At 18.6% G+C, this 23,132-nt stretch overlaps 3 protein-coding genes across 3 annotated transcripts; 1 reads left to right on the forward strand and 2 right to left on the reverse strand.

The window, feature by feature from the left end:
- Nucleotides 1–2,871: 2,871 nt before the first annotated feature.
- On the reverse strand, nucleotides 2,872–5,078 carry SRAE_1000178700 (G-protein, gamma subunit family and G-protein gamma-like domain-containing protein; the record flags this gene model as incomplete). Its single annotated transcript, XM_024648784.1, has 2 exons — nucleotides 2,872–2,897; nucleotides 4,904–5,078. The coding sequence occupies 2 exons, from the start codon at nucleotides 5,076–5,078 to the stop codon at nucleotides 2,872–2,874; spliced, it is 201 nt and encodes a 66-aa protein (XP_024502728.1).
- A 13,540-nt stretch (nucleotides 5,079–18,618) lies between these two features.
- SRAE_1000178800 (Hypothetical protein) lies at nucleotides 18,619–19,989 on the forward strand (the record flags this gene model as incomplete). The annotated part of the gene is made up of 2 exons (XM_024648786.1): nucleotides 18,619–19,890; nucleotides 19,936–19,989. The coding sequence occupies 2 exons, from the start codon at nucleotides 18,619–18,621 to the stop codon at nucleotides 19,987–19,989; spliced, it is 1,326 nt and encodes a 441-aa protein (XP_024502729.1).
- Nucleotides 19,990–20,696: 707 nt separating this feature from the next.
- Nucleotides 20,697–21,136, reverse strand: SRAE_1000178900 (Hypothetical protein; the record flags this gene model as incomplete). The annotated part of the gene is made up of 2 exons (XM_024648787.1): nucleotides 20,697–20,904; nucleotides 20,958–21,136. 2 exons carry the CDS (start codon nucleotides 21,134–21,136, stop codon nucleotides 20,697–20,699), a joined length of 387 nt encoding a protein of 128 aa, XP_024502730.1.
- Between the last annotated feature and the right edge of the window lie 1,996 nt (nucleotides 21,137–23,132).

Raw genomic sequence — 23,132 nt, forward strand, 5'->3', positions numbered from 1 at the left:
TAACAAAAATTTTAAGTGTAGGGGAAAAAGAATTATATATTGTTAAAGTGCTTTACTTATATTTTTTAATAATATGTTGATATAACATTAGTTTAATAATTTTTAATATAGCATATACTCAACATTGCATATATGAATAAAAATAGTGAAAGGATCAAAAATCATAAAAACCAAGTTAACAATATTAAATAGGTTCACAAATAAATACTGTCAACTTTTTGCAGCCTTCAAATAAACCTCTCTTTAAAAACTTGATATCCATGAGATTTATCGTTAATTAAAATAGTTGTTTTAATATTTTATAAAAATAAAGAAAAATACATCAACATAAATCATTTACATAAAAAAGAATATATTTTAAAATTAGAAAAATAAAATAAAAAGTTTATATGTAGTAGTAGTGTAATTTTTATTTTAAAGGGGTTTGATAAAAAGAATTAGAGAAAAGTTTTTTTTTTTTTTTACTCTTTTCTTTTTTTTTTTATTAAAGACCTAGGGCCAAACTAGTCCTTATCAAGGCAACCAAATAAAAATGTGTATTTATTATCAATGATGATGGTAATGTGCTATCTTTGATGATAGTGTGATGAAAAGAGCGCAAAATGACCAGAAAATATATTGCTTTTTTCATATTATTTTTATTCTTTTGCCATACACAAAAAAGTGTTTCTTTAAACATTGGCACTATATGTATAACATTATAACAAGACAGGAGGTAGTCGAAAAAACGTAATTAGCCTTTTAGAATAGTGTGGTGTTGTCTTTTGACGATGAGTCTCTCTGGTATAAATGTTTATTTGAAAGATATAGAAAATTCGACAATTTATTATCAATAGTAAAATGTCCGTGACTGTTGATGAGGGAATTAAAAGTGGACTATAAGTTGTAGGAAAAATATACTGATGTACGCTTGAAGCGTTGATGATGGGTAATTTATATAAAGATTGATATTAATAAAAAAAAAAAAATGAGGGGAATTACTTGGTAGACTATAATATTAACTATGATTGAGGGTCATTGTTAATGGCATTAAAGTAAAAGAAAATTACGCTACAGTAGTATAATACATTTATTATAAAAAAGAAAAAAAAAATTTCATGTAACTTTTTTTTTATGATTTATTTTATTTATATATTTTTATATAAATAATTCTATCGTAAATAAAATTTTATAATATTTCTTTATATTATATTTTATTTAAATATTATATATATATACTAAAAAAAAAAAAATTTGCCCAGGAAACAAATAAGCTAATAAAACAAACTATGTTTACAAGTGCAATTGCCCGAGATATTTTAAACAAAAACTACCATAAAGAAATAAAATATATATATATATATATATATATATTCTTTTTTAAGATAGATAAACAAGAACTGACCATCGGGTTAAAAATTTTTAAAAAAGAGATCCTATAAAGAATTAATATATATTGCGAAAATGTAAAATAAAGACAGTTACAAATGCTTTTTTTTTTTATGTCACAGTAAACCATCTGACAAAAATTTATCTTAGATTAATGAGGATATTAGTTTTTGTATGTGAACATCATTTTTAAAATAGAAACAGTTTGAATTTTTAATTTTCTTTTTTAAATGATGAAGATAAATAGGTTGATAATTATAATAACAAATAAAAGTTTTTAATTTTACTTTTAAATAACATTAAATTTATTACTTTAATGATAATTAAGAAAATTTTTATTATTAAATTACAATTATATTTGATTAATTATAAAATTTTAATATTTAAATAGTTCATTTAATATTAAAAAAAAAATCTTTAATTGTAAAATGTTACAAATATCAAAAATGATTGATAATAAATACATAAACATTTAATTAACTTTATTTTATAACTTTTTTTTTTTTCCTATAAACATTTATATTATCTTTTTTATTATAAAATTAGGAAATACTAATATATGTAATTCATTTTACTTTAATATATTTCTATCTTATTCAAATTTAATATAACCCTTAAAAGATAAATATCGAAAGAAACGGATGATAATCAACAATAAATCCTGCTTACAGAACATCTGCCGAGAGATGTAAAACAATAGAAAAATTGGTATAAAATTAAACATAAATTATTTAAAAAGACATTTTCTAAAATTTATTTAAAACTTAATGAATGAGATCAAAATTTAAGATAAAAGTAATTTAAAAATTTTATTAAAGAAAAATATTAATTTTCTTCTCTTTCTATTATAATAAAGTGTTATCTTAATAGATTTTTTTATCTATAAAAATATTACTCTTATTTAAATAAGAAAAAAAAAAGATTAATAAATTTTTTTAATTATATTTTTTAATGTCATTTTTTCTTTTTTTTCTTTTTTAAAATTATAATAAAAGAAAAGTTATATTTATAAACATATCTTTTTTAAAATATACTCGCACTAAAAGTAATTTAAAACTTTCAATTTATTTATATATGTGGTATAAAATTTTTTTCATTATCATCGCAACAAAAAAAAAAAAAAAACATACATATAATCAATGGTCAAAGATTATCTTAAAATTTTTCTACTACATAAATCTTATATAAAATATAAAATTAATTTCAATAAGATTATTTTAAAGTCAACCTATACATAAAATATATCACTTTAAAAATAAATCCTCAAAAATCTTTTTTCTTTTTAATTGACCGCAAAAATCTTCTTAGTAATCCGTAAACAACTGTTTAAACATTTTATAATAAAAATCCCATTCTTTATTTAAGTATTCTCTTTTATCAACATCAATTTTTATTATTATTCTATCAAGTTATAATCTATTAATTATAACAATCATTATTTATGAAAACAAATCATCTCAGTGCCCTTTTAGCTCCACTCTTGCAATTATTTTTACCCCCACTCTATGTACCATTCTGTACCATCACCCCTTAAAATATAGGGGGTATAACGAGAAATTAGAGAAAAATGACATTAGTTGTTTGCCAACTTTTATTTTATTAAAATGTTTATGATAGAAGAGTCGTTTTGGGTGATATATATATTCTTTATTGATAATTTTATTTTGTAAACATATAAAGGGACATTCTTTTTAAATTTTAATAAGAAATATATAAAAAGATATTTATTATAAAAATTTGATCAAAAAAATAAAAAAAAATAGTAATAAAATAAATAGTAATAACAAGGAATTTAATAAATTATTATAAATATAATCTAATAATCATATTTGTATAATAATAAAATAATATATTTATACATGGAAAAAAAAAAATTTTTATTTTATTAAAAATTTATATTTAAAATAAATAAAATGTATAAAAGAAGAAAACTAATACTTAAGTTTAAGGGTAATTAAATGTTGAAATTTAAAAATATATTCACATTCACGATTATTTTCAAGATAATTAGTTTCATTTTTATATAATGTGTAATTAATGATAAAAATTCTTATTTTATGTTTTATTAGTTTACCACAGTAAAAGAGTATCATTTGATTTCAGAGTATATTTAAATAACCATATATTTTTTTTAGGGGGATAAAAAAAAATACCTGTTTAAAAAGGTTTTTATTATAATGTTTATAATTAAAAGTTGATAAACAAAAAAAAAACTATATTACTATCTTTTTCATTTACATTTTTAATTAGAGTTGTTATATAATAATTGTAATTCAATGTATATCCTTTTATATAATTAAGAAAAAAAAAATTTTTTTTAAATTAATGTAATTTGACCCTGAGACAAAAATGCCTTCTATTTAAATATGTATAAAAAATTTTTTTTTTTATATTTAAAGATATTAAAAATATAAATATATACTTTTTCCAGTTAACCATAATAATTATATAAAATAATAAAAAAATAATAATAAATAGTGGTTATATTTATTGTTATAAAAATTTATATAATAAATATATTTTATATTATGGAGTATTATTTTTTATATAAAATATAATATTTTTCATTTTTCAAAAATAAAAAAAAAATTCATTTAATTATGTAACATAAAAATTTTAACAATATATTTATTTTACTTTATTTTTAAACAATTAAGTTAAAAAATTGATTATGATGATAAATGTTGTTTGGATGAAAAATGAAATATATATAAAAAAAAAAATTATAGGTTTTTTATTTCTAGGGTAAAATTTTTATACTACTTTAAATCAGTTACAAATAAAAGAATAATAAAATGTTAAGATAATAAAGTTAGTTGTAGTTGATGTGTAATTTTTTTTTATATTACTTTTAATTGTCTTATAAACAAATTTTTATTTATATCAAGAAAGTATTATAAAAGTAAAGTAACAAAGAATGTTAGTTATTTAAACAATATTATAGTTTATATTTTATTATTATAAAATATAATGAGGGTATAAGGAACTTTATGTTCAATGGTCATTTAATAAAGATCATTATTTGGTTCTTTTTAATCTATATATTTTGAAAATAATCATAATTATTTATAAATATGGTTTATATATAATTTTTTATTGATTAAATTACAAAATAAATAATTTAAAAAATGAGTATTAATAATTTAATTATATCTATTTAATAAAAAATTATATTAAAAGAAAATATAAAATGTGGTTTGTCATTAAATATGTATAAGAATATAAATTTTACATTAAACTATATAATCTCAAAAAACTTTAAAAAAGTATATTTAAATTAAATGTTAAGAAATAATTAATTTAATTATTTTTAAACAAGGAAAAAAATATTATAAAAAAAATGAAATTATTTATTGTACTAACATATATTAAGGTATTACTTTAAACCAAAAAATGTTTAATTATTTTAGAAACATTAAAATAAAAAAAAACCTCCAATTAAACATTGTAATAAAAAAAAAAGTAACCTTTAATAAATTGAAGTAATTATCTTTATTTAAAGATAAAAAAAATTAAAATCATTACAAAATGTTACAACTTTTCTTCTCTTGAAATGGATTATGATTGTCGATTGGACCAGAGACCAGCATATCATTGGCTTTTTCTTTTTCACAATACTCAATTAAATCTTTTGCCACCTCAGAGACTTTCTTTCTCGTTATCGAAGCTTCAATACGTAGTTGTTCTGTTTGAGCACGGGCTTGTTCCATTATTTTTCTTTGATATCAACTATATATAGTAAAGTTTATTCTTTTTTTTTGTTTATTTGTTTGTTTGTATGTATTTTTTTGGTAAGAATATTAGTATTTACAAATTTGAATGAAATAAATAAATATGATATTTATGTTAAAAAAATAGAGAAAGAATATTCACGTTTATAGTTATATATTTTCGTGTTTTACGGTGATTTATTATCCTACAAAAAAAAATAATATTAGTATTGTATATTTTGTTAAATATTATTTTAAATTAATATTCTATTGATATTCTAAAATTTAATATTAAATTTATAAAATTAAATAAAGTTTTAAATACAAATATTTTAATAATAAAACAAGACTTCAATTTTTATAATGTTAATATTAAGTAACAAAAAAAAATAATATTTAATAGTGGTAAAAAAAAAGAAGAACAAGAACAAGAAGAAAGTTGAACAGTACAGAGAAAAATATCCAACACATTAGGGTAACAATTATTACGAATATAATCAAATATTCAAAAAAGAAAGTTATTAACACTCGATTAAAAATAGTATAACATGAATTATAATATTAAAATCAAAGAATATTAATAATAAACAATACATTATAGTTAAATAAAAATTATTTTCTTTAAATTGAAAGAAGACTTTTACTATGTTAGTTTATTAAACTTTTAATGGATATAACTTTTATACTAAATATATCTATATTAATAAATGTAAATATTAAAAAAAAAATATATTAAACATAGTATTATATAATTTTTAAAATATAAATATGTAAAATTGTTCATATAGTTACCTAGGAAACTAATTAAAATGAGTTATACCATAAAATAAATTAATTACTATTTATTTATGAATTGATTCATCAACTTTTTATGAATTGATAAAATTTATATAGTTACGTTACCTTGGAAACAGTTTTTATACTATTTAATAAATAATAATAAAAAAAAATAATTGTCTTAAATGATTATGAAAAAGTTAACAAGAAAATTATTTTCTTTATAAAGTTATAATTTAAGTTATATATTATATATATTTAAACGAAAACAGATTACAAATATTATGATGATTAAAACAATTTATATTTATATTTACTAAAGATATGAAGAAAAAAGAAGAAGAAAATCTATATATTTCTTTTTAAAAATATGAAGTTAATTTTATAAAAATTATTATATTTTAAGATAATAATATTAATAAAAAAAAACTGTATAAGACATTAACATAAAAAGTAATAAAAAAAAATAACAAACATTATTCTAAATATAATTTTTTTTTTTTTTCAAAAAAATTTGTATATATAAATCATAGAAATATGTTAATACCTTTCCAAAACAATTATTTTACTCATAAAAGTTACATATAACATGATAATGCCATCCTCCTTTTTAAAATTCATATAGTTTATTAAAATCTAACTACTTTAAATGAGAGAGGATAACCAAATTTTATATATAAAAAAAAAAAAATTTTTGAGATTTTTTTTTTTTTTCATAAAATTAAAATTCAATTTGTTTAACAAATAATCATTTTCATATTTCAAAATAAGTAATTTTTAAAATTATGTTATAAATAGATTGACTTTTTGCAAAAAAGTTATTTAAAAAAAAAATTAAAGAAAAAAATGATTAATTCTTAAAATGTTGCCTTACAAATAATTTTTTACTCAATAAAAAAATTGTCATTTGTATGCTTTTGTTATGAAACTTGATTTCTTAAAGTACATATGTAATAGTTTCATTACGTCTAAAATGTTCCCTACATCTTTATAACTGAAATATAGAAGATTGCCTAAATAATCTTTGATACTCATTTTTAACAATTTAACTAAAATTTTTAAACCTTTTAAAACGTTACTTCCAAATGTTGGATATTCTTTATAAACTATTAACATTGTATTTTTTTTTATTATTTTATCTTTTTTTTTTTTGTATTCCCCCACCAAAATATATAATGTTAATAGTTTTTAATTTTTAATATATTAATACTTTTAAATTTCTATTATTTTATATTAAAATTAAATTATTATTTTTGATTATTTATAATAAATAGTACTCTTTTATTTATATTATTGTTTTTATTTTAATTTAAAGTTAAATATTTACTATTATTACTTTTATCAAAAGTAAACCGAAAAATGTTTTTATTATTTTTATAGTAATAAATCTATTGTGTGATTGGTGAAACACCATTAATTTATTGTTTATAATTTTCTAATAAAATCAATATGCTTATAATTCTTGATTTTATTTTACAACAACCTAGTAATATTATTTGTAATGACTTGTAAATAATAAGCTTTTATTTTACTTATTTTTATTTAATTAAAATGACTACCTAAATAACATTACTATATTTGTAAAATAAAATTAGTTAAAAAAAAAATTTGTGCCAATATAACTAAAGTTATTTGACATTTTCTATTTGAAAAAAATTTTTTTTTCCATTTTAAATATAAAAATTATATAAAACAACATTGTAAATAATATTAAATTTATTTCTAAATGTTACTAATATTTTATATTATATTGTTAGTAACAACTTATAAATTTATATATTAAATTTTTTATAATAAAACGACTATTATATTATAATAATCCATTATTATTTTCTTCTTAATTTTATCTCTTAAAAACTGTTGAAATATTTTATGGCAACTATATTGTCAATACTTCTTTCTTCTCTCATTTTTTTTTTTATATTTTTTTTTTTGTTATAAGAACATAAAATGTATCAAGGAAAAAGAATTTTTAAAACGTATATTTTTAGAATATCTTTATTAAAAATAAAAATATTTTTATCTGTTCATCACATACTAAATTATTGTAAACATATTTTATAAAATTACAAAAAAATATTATTTTTTTTGTGTATTTTCTTTTTTTTTGATGTTTTTCATACTTTTACGAGAATTTTAACATATTTTAATATTTAATTTTTTAAAAACAAATTATCATTACTTACAAGTTTGTATTATATAATAATTTTATAATTAGTATTGTAAGCTAATTTAGTATAAATAAAAAAAATACATATGTATATGTATAATTTTTACAAGTAACTCTTTTTTTTTGACAAATATATTATTTAAAAAAATATTTTTATATTCTTTTTTGTTGATGGTATTTTATCAATTAAATAAATTATTACATTTTTTTACCCTTATATTTTTTTATTTATTGTAGTAAAAATCAAAATTATTATGTCAATTTTTTTTACTACTCAAAAATTTATTTATTTTAAAAATATAGAAAATATTAGTTTGACATTTTAATTACTTTTCTAATGAAAATAACAATGTTTATATGAAGTGAAGAGATAACTTGGAATATACTATTACTTTTGATGAAAAGAAATTTTTTTTTTTAACAAAAATATTTTAGTTGTTGATGGTGAATCCTGAACTTGGGTTAATTCTTTTTTTAATTTTAAGTTTAATAATTAATTAAATATTTTATTTATTGTAAATTTATTTATAATATAAGTAAGTGGTTACCTTAAATTTCATTATATTGTATTATATTAAGAAAAATTTCAATTAAAGTTATTTACATTCTCTGGTAATTAACTACTTCCAGGAGAATTATATAAATATTAGGTAGTATGGTAACCTTATGGGTCATACACTATTGCAATAACATTAACCCTTAAAAGTACATTAAATTGAAAATAAAAAAAATAAAATTTGAGTATACTAAGAATATAAAAATAATAATAATAGTAATAAATTAAAAATAACTAATTTTAAAAAATCAAAGTTTTTAAAATTATTTTAAAATTCATCAATTTACCCATAAGTATAAAGTAACTTTACTTTAAAAGTAAGTAATTTAAAATTATAAACAAACTATATTTTTTAATATACCTTCACTATATCCTCTTTTTTATTTTGTTAATATAATAATTAAAATCATAAAAATAAAATTTATGAAATTAAAATATTTATTTTAAAAAAATAGATATAGGTAAATTAGTTTTCAGATATAATTGTTTTTTTTTTATATATATATATGTATTAGAGTATTTTATTTTTATTCTTACAAATATTATATAACAATTTGTCTCTCCAAAAAAAAAAAAAATATATTAAATAAATTTTTAAATAATCTAACATTAAAGGATGGTGGTTTGTTTATTTTTTTTTGAAAAAAAAAATTTAAATTCAACATATAATTGGATGCTAAAAATAGGCAAACTACTTTAATGGTTCTTTATTGTTCCCTAAATAATAGTTATGATAGGTATACAGAAACAAAAAATAAAAAAATTAATAAATATTTTTCATTACTTATATATATATATATGATAAATCAGGTCAATTTCATCTTTATAGAATCCTTGTTTTTCCAGGAATAAAAAAAAAATTTGTAAAAAGCAATTTTTTCACAACCGGTCACTCATTATTTATTCAAAAAAAATATATATTTTATTTTGTAAACAAACTTTTATAAAAACAATTATTTTAAATGTGTTCTATACAAAAATTTCTTTCCTCTTCACTATTTTAAAACTACATTACTACTTTATTAAAGTATTTTTTTTTTTTATTTATTACCATAAATAATATTTTAAAATATTATATATATATATAATATTGTCAAATTCGATGGAATACAAATTTTTACAATGATTTATTTTTCAATAAATTTAAGAAATATTATAATTTTAGGTTAACAAACTACTAAATGTTTATACCTTACAAAGTAAGAAAAAAAAAAAATTCGACACTTTGTTTTTGTTTACAATAAAAATATATGTAATCGTCTAAATATGGTATGGAAGATGTTTTAGTATAAGGATGGTTTTAGTAAATATTTTTCATATATATAATTTTTTTTTTCTACAAATATATACGTTAATTGCTTAGTCACCAGATATTCAACTATTTTTTAATACTATAATGTATATTCATTTTGTCATATACATTTTATCATTAAAATTTACACTATTATATATCTTTTTTCTTTTCTATATTTTATAAATATTTATACTTATAAATTTTATATATAATTTTTTTTTTTAAATTACTCTTTTTTTTTTATTTTAAATAATATTTAATATACTTTTATATATGATATATATTTTAACATTCAATCTTATTAGTTTATTGTTAACCTACCACCATCTCCTTATCTTTTATCCATATATTAAGAAAAATAAAACTCTGTCAATTTCTTATATATATATATAATATATATTATATGTGTGTTGTTATAAAAGTCCGAAAATAAGAGAAAAATATTGAGAAAGGTCCTAAAGTTGTTAAAATAAATGTTGTTATACAGATGCATCTAAATATTTCCTAAAATTGGTGCCATTTGGTTATATTCTTATTGTTGTGATAATATAGTTTGATATAGGAATATGTAACGAGAATTGGAAGAAGATAATAAGAATGATGAGAGCTGCTACTTTACCATCATTGTAAATTAAGGTTTTTGAAAATGAGCACCACAACTTACAAATGAAAACAATAAAAAGATACTATGGTATAACATAATTTAAAGTGATAAAATATTTATATGATATCATAGTTACAGTTGTATATATATATATATACATATATTTTGCCATATTTTCTTTTGTATCTTAAAAAATTTAATAAATAACGACAATGTTATATTATTTTTTGAGTGGGAGTGATATAATTGTAATTGCATGTATAAACTATTCTTTTTTAAATTTACATTTTAATATACTTTGTATTATCATATTAAATATAATTTACTTTCATTTACTTTAATTTAATTAAGATATTATAAATAATTTTTATAAAAATTTTATATATATATATATTTTTTTTTTGTACTTCATAATTTATTAAATGATTTTTTTTTTAAATTTATAATTCCTTTAATTTTTCTCTCTTTTATAGTACAAAATTATGATATAACAATCATTTATATATAAACTGGTATTAAAAATGTTCCATGCATTAAATATTTGTTTATTGTCATAATAATTTTATTTTAGATATATCTTTTTAAGTAAGTTATTCATGTTATCTGAAATTAACAATAAAATCGGATCAGTAAACATTTTGTTTACTCTAGAAATAATATTGATTTAAAAATATATATATATATATTTTATTTATTTAATGAAAATTTATTGAAAAAACTTTTGTTTTTTAGATCACAATATTGTTCATAAAAAAAAAATACTTATTTTTTTGTTACAGCCTATTTTTTTTTATATATAATGACGTCTTGTTTATAATAATAACAAATAAAATATTTTTTCTTCAATATTAATAAGAGAAGCTAAAAGATATATTGAGATCTTAAACTAAATAACAAAATCCTTGTTTTTCAAATATAGACTTGCTTTTGTAAAATATGTTCAATGTTATTATTATTATTAAAATATTTTAAGATTATTAGATATGTCTATTGAAGGATTGGTTATATCACTGTTGTCTTTTTTTTTTTTTTTTTCTTTTTTACAAAAATTTTTTATTTACATACAATAAATATTTTAACGAAAGGATAAAAATTAATTCTTTTAAAAATATTTTTTTAAAAAAAAAAATTAATTATATAATGTTTTTTGATTGAAATTTAGTTATTACATCAAAATGTTTACTAGTTACGTGAATCATATATATAAACATCTAATTATTACTCAAGTCATATGAATAATCACTTATTTTGTTTTATAAAATATCCATGAATGTATAATATTTTATAACAAGTATTTTCAATGTATAGTTACTTTTCAAATACGAATATTATTATCATTACTTTTTAAAAAAGAAAAAAAGTTTATCTAATAAAAATACACCATTTATAAATGTCTTTTTAACTTTTATTTCTTTTGTCATCATTTCTCATACAACCCTTAACGTAAAAATCGTGGACCACAACACACTCTTTATTAAAACATTATAAAATATATTTTCTAAATGTACTTGTTTATATAATATTAAAATATAGTGTAAATACAATAAGTATTAATCTTTATATAAAAGGATATTTTATCTCAACAGCTAAAAAGTTAGTGATGGGTTACCTTCACTTACTTACTATTTTTATTATTAAAATGCGCAAAAAGTTGAAAATTAAATGATTCAGATATATATATATATATATAGAAAATATTATTGAATATAAATATAATCAAGTAATATTTTATTTAAAAAAAATTTTTTTTTATTTATTTATTTATATTATAAATTTATTATAGAATAATATATTTAAATACTTAAAAATTTAACAAAAGAAATTTTAATTATTAAAAATATATTAAAAGATCAAATATATAATTATTTTAAATTTAAATTATTTATATATATATAATTATATAAATAATATATATTAAAACAAAAATATTGTTCATAAATTTAAAATATATTTATTTAAACTTTGTTTTGCATTTTAGTTTTTTATTTTACCATATATCTATTATTTATTGTCATTCAAAAAAAATATATATATAAAAATTTGATATAAATAAGTTGTATATAATTTTAAAAATAATCTTGTAAAAATGTTTTGAATATATATATGTGTATATGAAGACATCAAAAAACATGCATGTAAATAGATGTTACTTACTTACTTTTTTTTTCTTATTGTTTCAGAATTTTTTGGTTATCTAAGATATATATATCTAAATATATATATATATCTGAATTGTTATTTATGGGATATATAATTATACATTAACATATATATGATATCCTTATATCTCGCATATTATACCATGTTGCACATATTGATAATATTAAATTTTAAAAGAGTTAACTCGTTTCACTGCGTACAAATAACATTTTCATATGTATGTAAAAGGCAATCCCATACCACAAATTAAAATATATAAATGTGTCTTTTCAAAAGGGTGCGTGCCTTCAAAGACGTCATCTAGATATTCCTACTACCACACGTACATACCATTATTTTTATTCATTTGTTATAGATATAAAAGCTTATATATATATATTTAAAGTACGAAAGATTAAGAAGTTTGCTAGATGATCTGCCTCTAACTAACTCAGATATGGCATATTTTGGGCATTGTGTCAAATTGTCTCTACTTTTTTCCATTTTCGAGGTCTTGGATTTGCCAAAATGGCGATGAGTGCCGGTCACAGAGAGCTATGAAAAGTAAACAACCAAATTATCTGGTTAAGAGTATAAACTACTTTTGCCAAATTCTAATGCCATTTTATTGTAATATAAAGTATGATAACAACTTCATGTTTTTACCAACACTATCTTTTTGGTGATATATACAATAAGACTTCTTATGTCTTATTTAAAACTTATTCCATTAATAATTACACGTTTCATTTTTATTTCTTTTCCTTAAATTGAAACTAAATATATCTTTTTGTTTAAATATTTTAACATGTTTTATAATATAACTAGAATATATATCTTTTATATTATATATATATTTTATATTTTTTTTTATATAAATTACTTTTTTTTTTGTTATTATTACTAGATCATAATATATAGTTTATTTCAAATTATATTCAAGTCATATTATATATATATAAATAATTATTAGTAATTTGTAATATATCACATTTTGGTGAATTTAATAAGCTAATATTTAAATAATATGTAAGATATTTTATAATAATATTATATTTATAATAAATTAGTTTTAATTATTTTAGTTAAACTATAAAGTTTTATATTTTTATAAAATCAAAATTTATCATATATATATAAGGATATATATATATATGTTAAACTAAAAATACAAAATTTGATTAACTTTGACGAATAGAGTATTTTGTTTATTTAAAAATATATTTAAAAAAAAATATAATGTTAAAATATTATTATATATCTATATATATGTTTCTTCTTTTATATTATTTAAAACATTATATATATATATTAGTTTTGTTAATTATATAATAAATATTACAAATAAATAAGCTTCCAAAATATTTGATCTATTATTTATATTATGATCATTATAAGATATTATATATTGTAAGTATAATTTTTATTATATATTAGTAGAATAAGTTTTTTTAATTTTTTCAGAAAATATAATAATTTTTCTATATAATTTCAATTTAATTTATTAAGATTTTAAATATAAAGTACATTAATCGTGTATTTTTCTATCTTGCCACATCAAAGATTATCTTTATCGAAGCCTAATCATGTCAGTTTTATATTATATCACATGTCTGGACACATATTAAACTGGTATATCTTCTATATAATATTATTGGAAATAATCATTAGGAAAATATTTTGTTACTATTATAATATTAGAGTAACATTAATATAAAAATGCGCAAAAATTTATTCGACCTCTACTTTGAGTTTTTAAGATAAAGGAAAAAAGTATGTTTATAGACTATATTTCTAACACAATAAATACATAAAATTGTAGTTTGTATATTAAGTGCTATTCTATGTAACATTTACTTTTTCATATATCTATCTTTTAATGGCAAAAAAATATAAATAAAATATATTTATAAGATTATATAATTCTTACTTGTTTATTAAATTTGATGTGGTTTTTTTTTTTTTTTTTAAAGTTTCAGTTGTTATTTTATAATAATAAATAAGATATATTGAATTAATTTATATGATTATATATAAAAATATATAATTTGATAAATTATAAGAAAAGAAAAAAAAAATAATATTAGTTAATAAAGACAAACAATTAAACATGATCATTATATAAATTATTAAAAATTTTTATTACAATCATATACAATTAAGAAATTATATTCTTTTTTAATTGCAAATATATTTTTGCTTCAATAATCATTTAGATTGAGTCAGGATGTCTTTAAATACTTATAGGTGTATCTTTCATGATTATAATATAAAAAGAAGTTCACAGCATTCAGTCACCATCCTCTTATAAATATTATCATGTTTAAATGTAGGTTTCACTAAAGCAATATATTAATTTATAAGATGTGTCTATTTATTGTTTGTAAAGTAAAAATTTTTGATTATTTTCACCATTTTATATAACTAAGATTTTTATATAACTAATTTTCGTTTTTATTATTTTTCAATTTTTTTTTTTTTTTTGCAAGAATAAACTATAAAATAATTTTAACATTTTTTTTTAAGTATTATTGTTTATTTTATGTTTAAAAAAAAAGGGAAAAAAAAATTTTTTTTTACATAATTTCTTTTTATACTATATAAATTTTTTTTTTGACTTTGTTAACAATTATACTGACATTTTTGGTGTCCCATTTTATAATATTATATTTTATTATACTATTAAAACTAAAAATTTTTGTATACCTTGGCCAATTTTTTTTGTTTAGTAATACTATCAATTTTATTATATTTTTCTTATTATAATATTAAAAGAATGTGTTGGTGTGTGTTATATATAAGACTTTTGATCATTAATTTACAATACTATATAATATTTAATTTTTATATCATAAGTATTAACATCATACACCTTTCTATCATTAATTTTTTTTTTTATTTACGAAAAAAAAAAATCACACGTAATCACCTGAAAGTACATATTTTAATTTATACTTATATATTTACTTTATATGGAGAATATAATAACAAATATAGCTTGCATATATTGATCATAGTCTTTTTTAATCTGTTTTTCTTTAAAATTCAATATCTACATTTTTCTAAATCCATTAAGCACCTTATTATATTTATTAAAAATACATACATCGTTATTGAGCATAAATGCATATTTTAAAAAACATTATAAATTGACTGTTTTGTTAGATAAATTTATAAAAATTTTTATCTTACTATTTTGATAACAAACAAAAGCAATCTGTTTTGTCATTTTTTTTTCTATTATTAAGTACATTTTGTTTATAACCAAATGAAGTTTTATTTTGTTACATAAATTTTATTTTAATAATAAATTTTTTGTCTGTTGCTTTATATTAATTTTTTTCAAATATTCTTTTACAAAGTTTTTTTTTTTTGCAAAAAAATGTATTTATTTGTAGAATGGAAAAAAAAATATTTGTACTATTGTTTCAAAAACCATTTTTATTATGATTATCATAAATAAATATTTTTCATTTTAATTTATACTATTAAAAATATTACATTGAGTTTCTTAAATAAAACATCTTTAGGTTAAAATATTTTTTACAATTTTTAAAATTGAAGATAACTTCTCGACAAAAACTGACACATTTGAATTATTACATTACTTTTCAAGTCATTTTTAAATTTTTACATAGATACATTTTTGCAAATGAATATTAAAAAATATAAAAAGATGTCTTCCTTACTATTTCTCATTTTAGGAGAAAAATTCCATATTATTTGGTGACTTTTTAAAAAAAAAAAATTATATATAATGAGATATTATAAAAAAAAGAAAGAAAATAATAATGATAAATATTATTTTTTTTAAAATGATATTATTATGATTATATAACAAAAACTATAAATTAAACATTTTCATTTTAACTACCCCCAAAATTGTTGTTTACATTTCTATATTACTAAAATTGCCAACAAAATATTGATATTATTTAATATGTTACAATAAATATATTCATGTTAACAAAACTGATGATACTATTTCCATATATAACTATTGTCTAATAATATTATTGTTATATAAATATAGTTTCAATTCAAATTTTTTTTTTATTTTTAACATTTAGCTTTTTTATGTTTTAAAGTGTTTTCTTCTCTTTTATTGTATAAAATATAATAATATTTTAAAGAAATGAGCTTATTTTCAATAAAAATAAAATTTATTTTTTTCAACTGTTAGTTTAAATAATTATTTTTTTAAAAAATATAAATGTATACATTTTGATAAACTTATTTATTTGCATGCTATTTATATAGTTAATACCTTATTTTATTATATAAGAATAAATGACTATCGTCATTGCAAAAGATTTTCTTCTTTTTTTTTTATTCCTGGATATTCTAAACTTGACCATAAATACATATATATACATATCTATGCTTTAGAACTTTATCATAATTTTTAATAATATATCGTACTTTTTAATAATTATAATATTAATATTTTATAATATTTATTAAAAATTTTTTTTTTTTTAATTTTTATAATATTAAAAAATATCTTATCAATAATTTTTAAATATTAAATTTATTGAAATACAATACTTTATTTTATACTTTGTTGACCTCATTCTCATTGTCAACAATACTGATTTCAGTTAATAGTTATTTTAATGTATGTATTGTAAAATAGAAATTGATTTATTCAAAATACTTACAAACTAGTCACTTAAACAATTAAAGTATAAATTAAAATTTTAGGTGGAATACATGATGTGTTGATTATTTACTTAAAATTCAAAGTTTGTTAAATTTCTCAAATATTTCTTACGAAATATTAATTATTATATCATAATAAATTTTATTTCTTATCAAAAAGTTAATTTTTACTTTGAAAAAGTAAAGTAAAAATTTTACTAATTTATATAATAAATGTATTAAAGAGTATAATTATAAGAGTTAAAATTTTAAAATAAAAAGATGGTATATTATTGTCAAATTTTTATTGAAGTTTTTTTTTTTTCTTTTATATGTTTTGTGTACTAACACATTTTCATGTTTTTATTATTTCTCTCTTGATTTTGATATTAGGTTATGTTACAGTGGTCACTTTTAATATAGGTGGCCACATTAGCATATTTTACTGTATGGTATAGGGTAAAAATGTTTTATTGCGACCGATGTAGGCCGCGACTATCTTACTAGAAAGTAATTATATGTAGATTGAAATGTCTCGCCAAGAAAACAATAATAATAGTGCCTTGTCAGTTGATGGTCATTTAGTATATTAAAGTTGCGCGGCCGTTTATCCTTCGTATAAAATCACCAGCCAACATAGAGAGAATTGTTCAACGTGTCTATCCTCGAATTTTCGTTTTAATCCATTATAAATTTATGTTATTTAAATTATTTTTGATTCCTACAATTTACTGGTATATTATATCTATATTTTCTAAAAAAAAAATTAAACTTAAAATTATTTATTTTTAGTATTTTCTTGATTGTTTAGTACAAATGGTTAATACATATTTAGCTCTCTATATTAAAATTCATTTGATCGTGACATTATTTATCATACTATACCCCTTTTCATCGACCTCTTTAAAACCTCACCACATTTCTACATTTATTTGTACTTGTTTTCAAACACCGTCTATATTATAAATATATATTACTAATTTTGAACGTAAATATTTCTATTTATTTGGGTCTTCTATTGCTTTCTAGAGTATTTATTCTTAACAAGTCTTGGTTTATGTTGTTTTAATTGACATCATAACAAATTTTATACGAAAATACATTCTGTAGTATTTTTATTTTAACTTTGGTTATTAAAAACGTGCTTTTTCTTTATATATTTATATATATATAAATATTTAAAAAAAATAACATTATTTTTATTTAAATATTTTTTTTTAGTGGTTATAATACTAAAGGAAGTTGTACTTGTACAAATACATCTGATTCTCCTGAAGGAGTTTCTATTATTATTATTTATATAATACAAGAAAAATTTTATTATTATAATTTTTTCTTTGACAACAAGATTATATAAATATGTTTCAAGCACAAATGACTTCATCAGGTATGCCTCCACAATATGGAGGTTCAATGGTAAATTCGTCTCATCCTAATGGATATCCTGGACAACCACAACAATCCCCATTATTTCCTCCTGTTACAGGAGCATCTAATTATGGAATGAATAATGGTTATCCGGTAAATCCACCTTCTTATCAAAGTATTCAAAGAAATATGCCTAATCCACAGATGCAAACAATTAATCCTTTAAATCAACAGCAAAATAGTTGTTCATATGTACCAGGAACGTCACAACAACAAATGATTATATCTGAAAATCAACGAATAGGAAATTGGAACAATGGACAGGATATGGCACATCAGCGAAATCCTGGTTACCCTTACCCGACAAATCATATGGCTGGTCAACAACAATCAAATCAACATCCAGTTTATTCTATGAATCCTAATACTCAAGCGCAGATGCTTGCGCAGCAACAAGTGGCTTTACAAAATCAATATAATCAGCAAAATGCTAAAATTATGGGTGGTCAGACATTAAAAAGAAAGATATCAAATAATCATATTGTTGATAGAGCACCGAAACAATTTATTGGTCATATGCCAAATCAACCTCCAGTTCCAGTTCAACAACAAGCAGCAAATAATTTTGTGGTTCAAGGAAATCCTGGTATTAATCATTCACATCCATCACCATTATATCACCAGAAGACTGGTAATGTAAATGGTAGCGTACCTTCCCCATCCTTTCATAATACCAATATTCAACAAACTGGTAACTCGAAACAATCGGTATTTAACCACACCCCAAATCCATCACCATACAATGGAAATTATGAGAATCAAAATACTCACCATAATTGGCATAATAAAAAGACGGTTACAAATAGTGAGATGGTTAAGTTTGAAATAAGACAAAATATTCAAGCAAAACAAGCACAGGGTGTACCGATTGTTCGTGCTCCACCAACGCCACCATCACAGGGATCTGTTAATTCAAATTCATCACCACAAAATATTATTCCATTATCTAATTCACAGGTACCCGTATATCCTTCACCTTCATCAGTGGGATCAGCTGAAAACGGACCTACTACAAATGGATATGGAAGTAACGGACAAGCAAATATAAATATACATGAAGGAAATAAAGTTAATTCAGATCTTTTATCAGCACTAGAATTTCCTTCACCATTCGATTCGTGTTCTACGGCTTCCAGCAGTTCAGATTTAAATATTTCTTTAAGTGAAGGAGATTATTTTGATTTCAAATTAAATAATGGAGGGGTAAGTAATAACTTTTTATTATTAAATATATGATATTATTTTTAGTTCGACTTTGACAATGAAGAAACACGTTTGCTGGTTCAACGGCTTCTTAGTTAACTAACGTATCATTTTATAATATTTAAAAAAATCCTAATATTTGAATTTGTTTGATCTCCATAGAACCTTTTACCACTCTAGTAAATTTAGAATTAATGGAACTCAATTAAATTCTAAATCTTTAATTTCCATAATTGGCAGGCCAACAACAAGGAAGATCCAAAAACAATATCAATTGACAACTTAACACTTATCGTGCAACTTCGAAATTACCAAAAGTGGTAATAGTATAGTTAAATTAATCAATATAATCATAATCAATATAAATTTACTTTCTACAATTTGTCAAATTATATATATGTCATATAAACCATCTATGGATAGGTTCTTCCCTACATTTCAATACTTATTGCTTTATAACTAACATCTTATTGTATATTTACTTTTTTATTTGTATATCTATGTATGTACGGACAAAACAACACCATTTAAAAACATATATCATTAACATTTGGATACCATTATATCGTTCACATATATTATCTTACTAAATTTTGCCAACCGTTTTTTAATTTTTAATGGAAAATTTTTCAAAATTGTATTTTTAAATTTGGTATATTAAAATTATATAATATAAATAGAGTAGGCTATAATTGTTTCTCTTGTGATGATTGTACTTTCTTCAACAAAACTATTTATCATTAATCTCGTTAAAGAAAACAATAGTAATAAAATTATTTAATAAAAGTTTTAATTTTTTTTTAAATTTATTTTTTGTTATTTGCTTTTTTTTCTATGACAAATTTCATTTCATCTTCATATCCTGTCCAATCATATTTACATTTGTATGGATAAAATCTTTCAGGAATTCCTTTTTCTCGTAATTTTGATAATTTTTGCCATTTCTCAAAATCATTTTCGGCATCCTTTAAACATGAATTTATGCTGATTGGAACAGAAAAAAGTGATACAAGCCTAAAATGCAAAAAAAAAAAATTAAATAAAATGAGATAAAATAAAAATCTTACAAAGCTAATCTTAAATTACCAGTAAAACCGTATAAAAAAACATTTGATAGGAAGATGTTTGTTACCATAGAAGTAAAAATTGTTGGTGCTACAGGATCGTTATTTATAACTCCTAGTACTTTTTTGCGTTTAACTGAGGGATTTTCAATGTCAATCATATCATCTTGTGTTGTAGTCATATTTTACAATGTACTTTAATAATATATCTTTTTAAAAAATGAGTATTATAAAAATAGTTTCTTGAGGGGAAATATTTTGTAATATGTGTATTTGTAGTATAAATAGTATTTCTTTTCTTTTAATTTTATGGAGTATGTAAGTATAGTCTAGAGAAAGTTTAAAAAATTACAAATCTTTAAATTATTCAATAGATATTAAAATAAAAAATAGATTATTAAATAAAAATAAAATAAAATTTCCGAATTTTTTTTAAAATAATTGTATTTTAGATCTTTGATGTAAATTATAAATAAAAATTATAGTTTTACAAAAGTTAATTTCAAAAAAAATAAAAAGTTTGCATTTTTTAGTTTATCTATATAATAATATTGTTAGTTAAAAATAGTATTTATTATAATCAACATTGAACTTATTAAATTTTATTTACTTGAAGTAGTTTTAATTTATGTTGTAAAAGAAGTTCAAAAAAAAACTGATATGGTAATTTCCTTAATTGCTACATAAGTAAATATCAAGATAAAAGTTTGTGACTTGAATATAATAGGCTTATAATTTTAATTAACATTCTAAATTTATTTTTGTCTCCTAGAATACACAAAAGAACAAGCTTTTGTTATATAGTAAAAAATATACAAAATGAATCATATTCATTTTGACTAAGAGGGTTCGTGATTCCACTTTTATTTACGAAATATTTTAGTATAAAAACAAAAAATTAATTGCGCAAAATTGGTAAGAGAATTTTTCTAGATGCTTTACAAAATATAACAAAATTTTATTTGTATCTTTTATTCTTTAAAAAAAGTATAAACTTACTAAGGGGTTAAAAATTTCATTTGCAGGAAAGAATATTTTTGAAATAATTATTTTGTATAAATATAAATTTTAACAATTTACCTAAAAAATTCTTAATTATTTTAAATTATTAGGTGAAATATATTAAGTTTTTATGTGTTACAATAATAACAACTTTTTGAGTAAAGTATTTTAGTACATTGTGTTTAAAAATCTAGAAATTTTTATAAACTTAAAACAACACCTAATTGGTCTCATCATTTTTAGGCGGTAAATAGTCGTAAGAAATTTTAATATTAAAGTCAATCATATATATTAATATTAGGAAAATACGATATAGCTTTAAATATTACTTTTGTTGATTAAATAAACTTTAAATATGTATTAATTAATTTACTTAATTTATCAATTTATAAAAAAAATTATGTATTTCAACTATATGCTTAAAGGTTTATTAATTTGATCCAAGTTTTTTGTTTATTAATTTTATAGTTAGGGTAAAAAAGAAAATAAAGGGGAGAAGGGGCATTTGTTTTTTTTACAATTAAACTATTTATTTCAATTATACTTCTGATTGTATTTCCTCTTTTTGTAAGAAAAAGATTAATCAGTGTCTTAGATTAGAACTTTATTATAGTGGTTGTAGTAAGATTAAAAAAAATATTCGTTATTGTAATGCATTTTACCACGTATATTACATACACTAGAAAAGTAATTCTAACGAAGTGGATAATATAGATCAATAAATTTATTAATTTTTTATTTTTAAAGTAAATTTTAAAGTATATGTTTATAAAGCTTCACTTATTATTGTTTTTTTTTTTTATTTTTATGCAAAAATTTATTAAAATTACACATAAAGATAGAATTAAATAGTATCTTATATACTTTTATATCACAACTGTTTAACTATACAAATATTTAAAAAAAATATTATTTGTTTCAATATAATCATATGATAAAATAATAAACAACATTTTCTACTAAATTTTACTTACATTAGAGATCACATAAGATATTATCCTAACACGAATGAAAAAAAAATGTTTACCACCAAAAAAAGATAACCAAAAATAGTTTTCATTGTTATAATGTTATAACAATGATCCAATTACATAATATTTTATTTTTTCTATTTATTTATTGTTTTTTATACTTTGAATTTCTAACAGCAAATGAACTAAAACTAGAAGAGAATAA

This window comes from Strongyloides ratti (assembly GCF_001040885.1).
Source record: "Strongyloides ratti genome assembly S_ratti_ED321, chromosome : 1".
In the NCBI taxonomy this organism is placed as follows: Eukaryota; Metazoa; Nematoda; class Chromadorea; order Rhabditida; family Strongyloididae; genus Strongyloides; species Strongyloides ratti.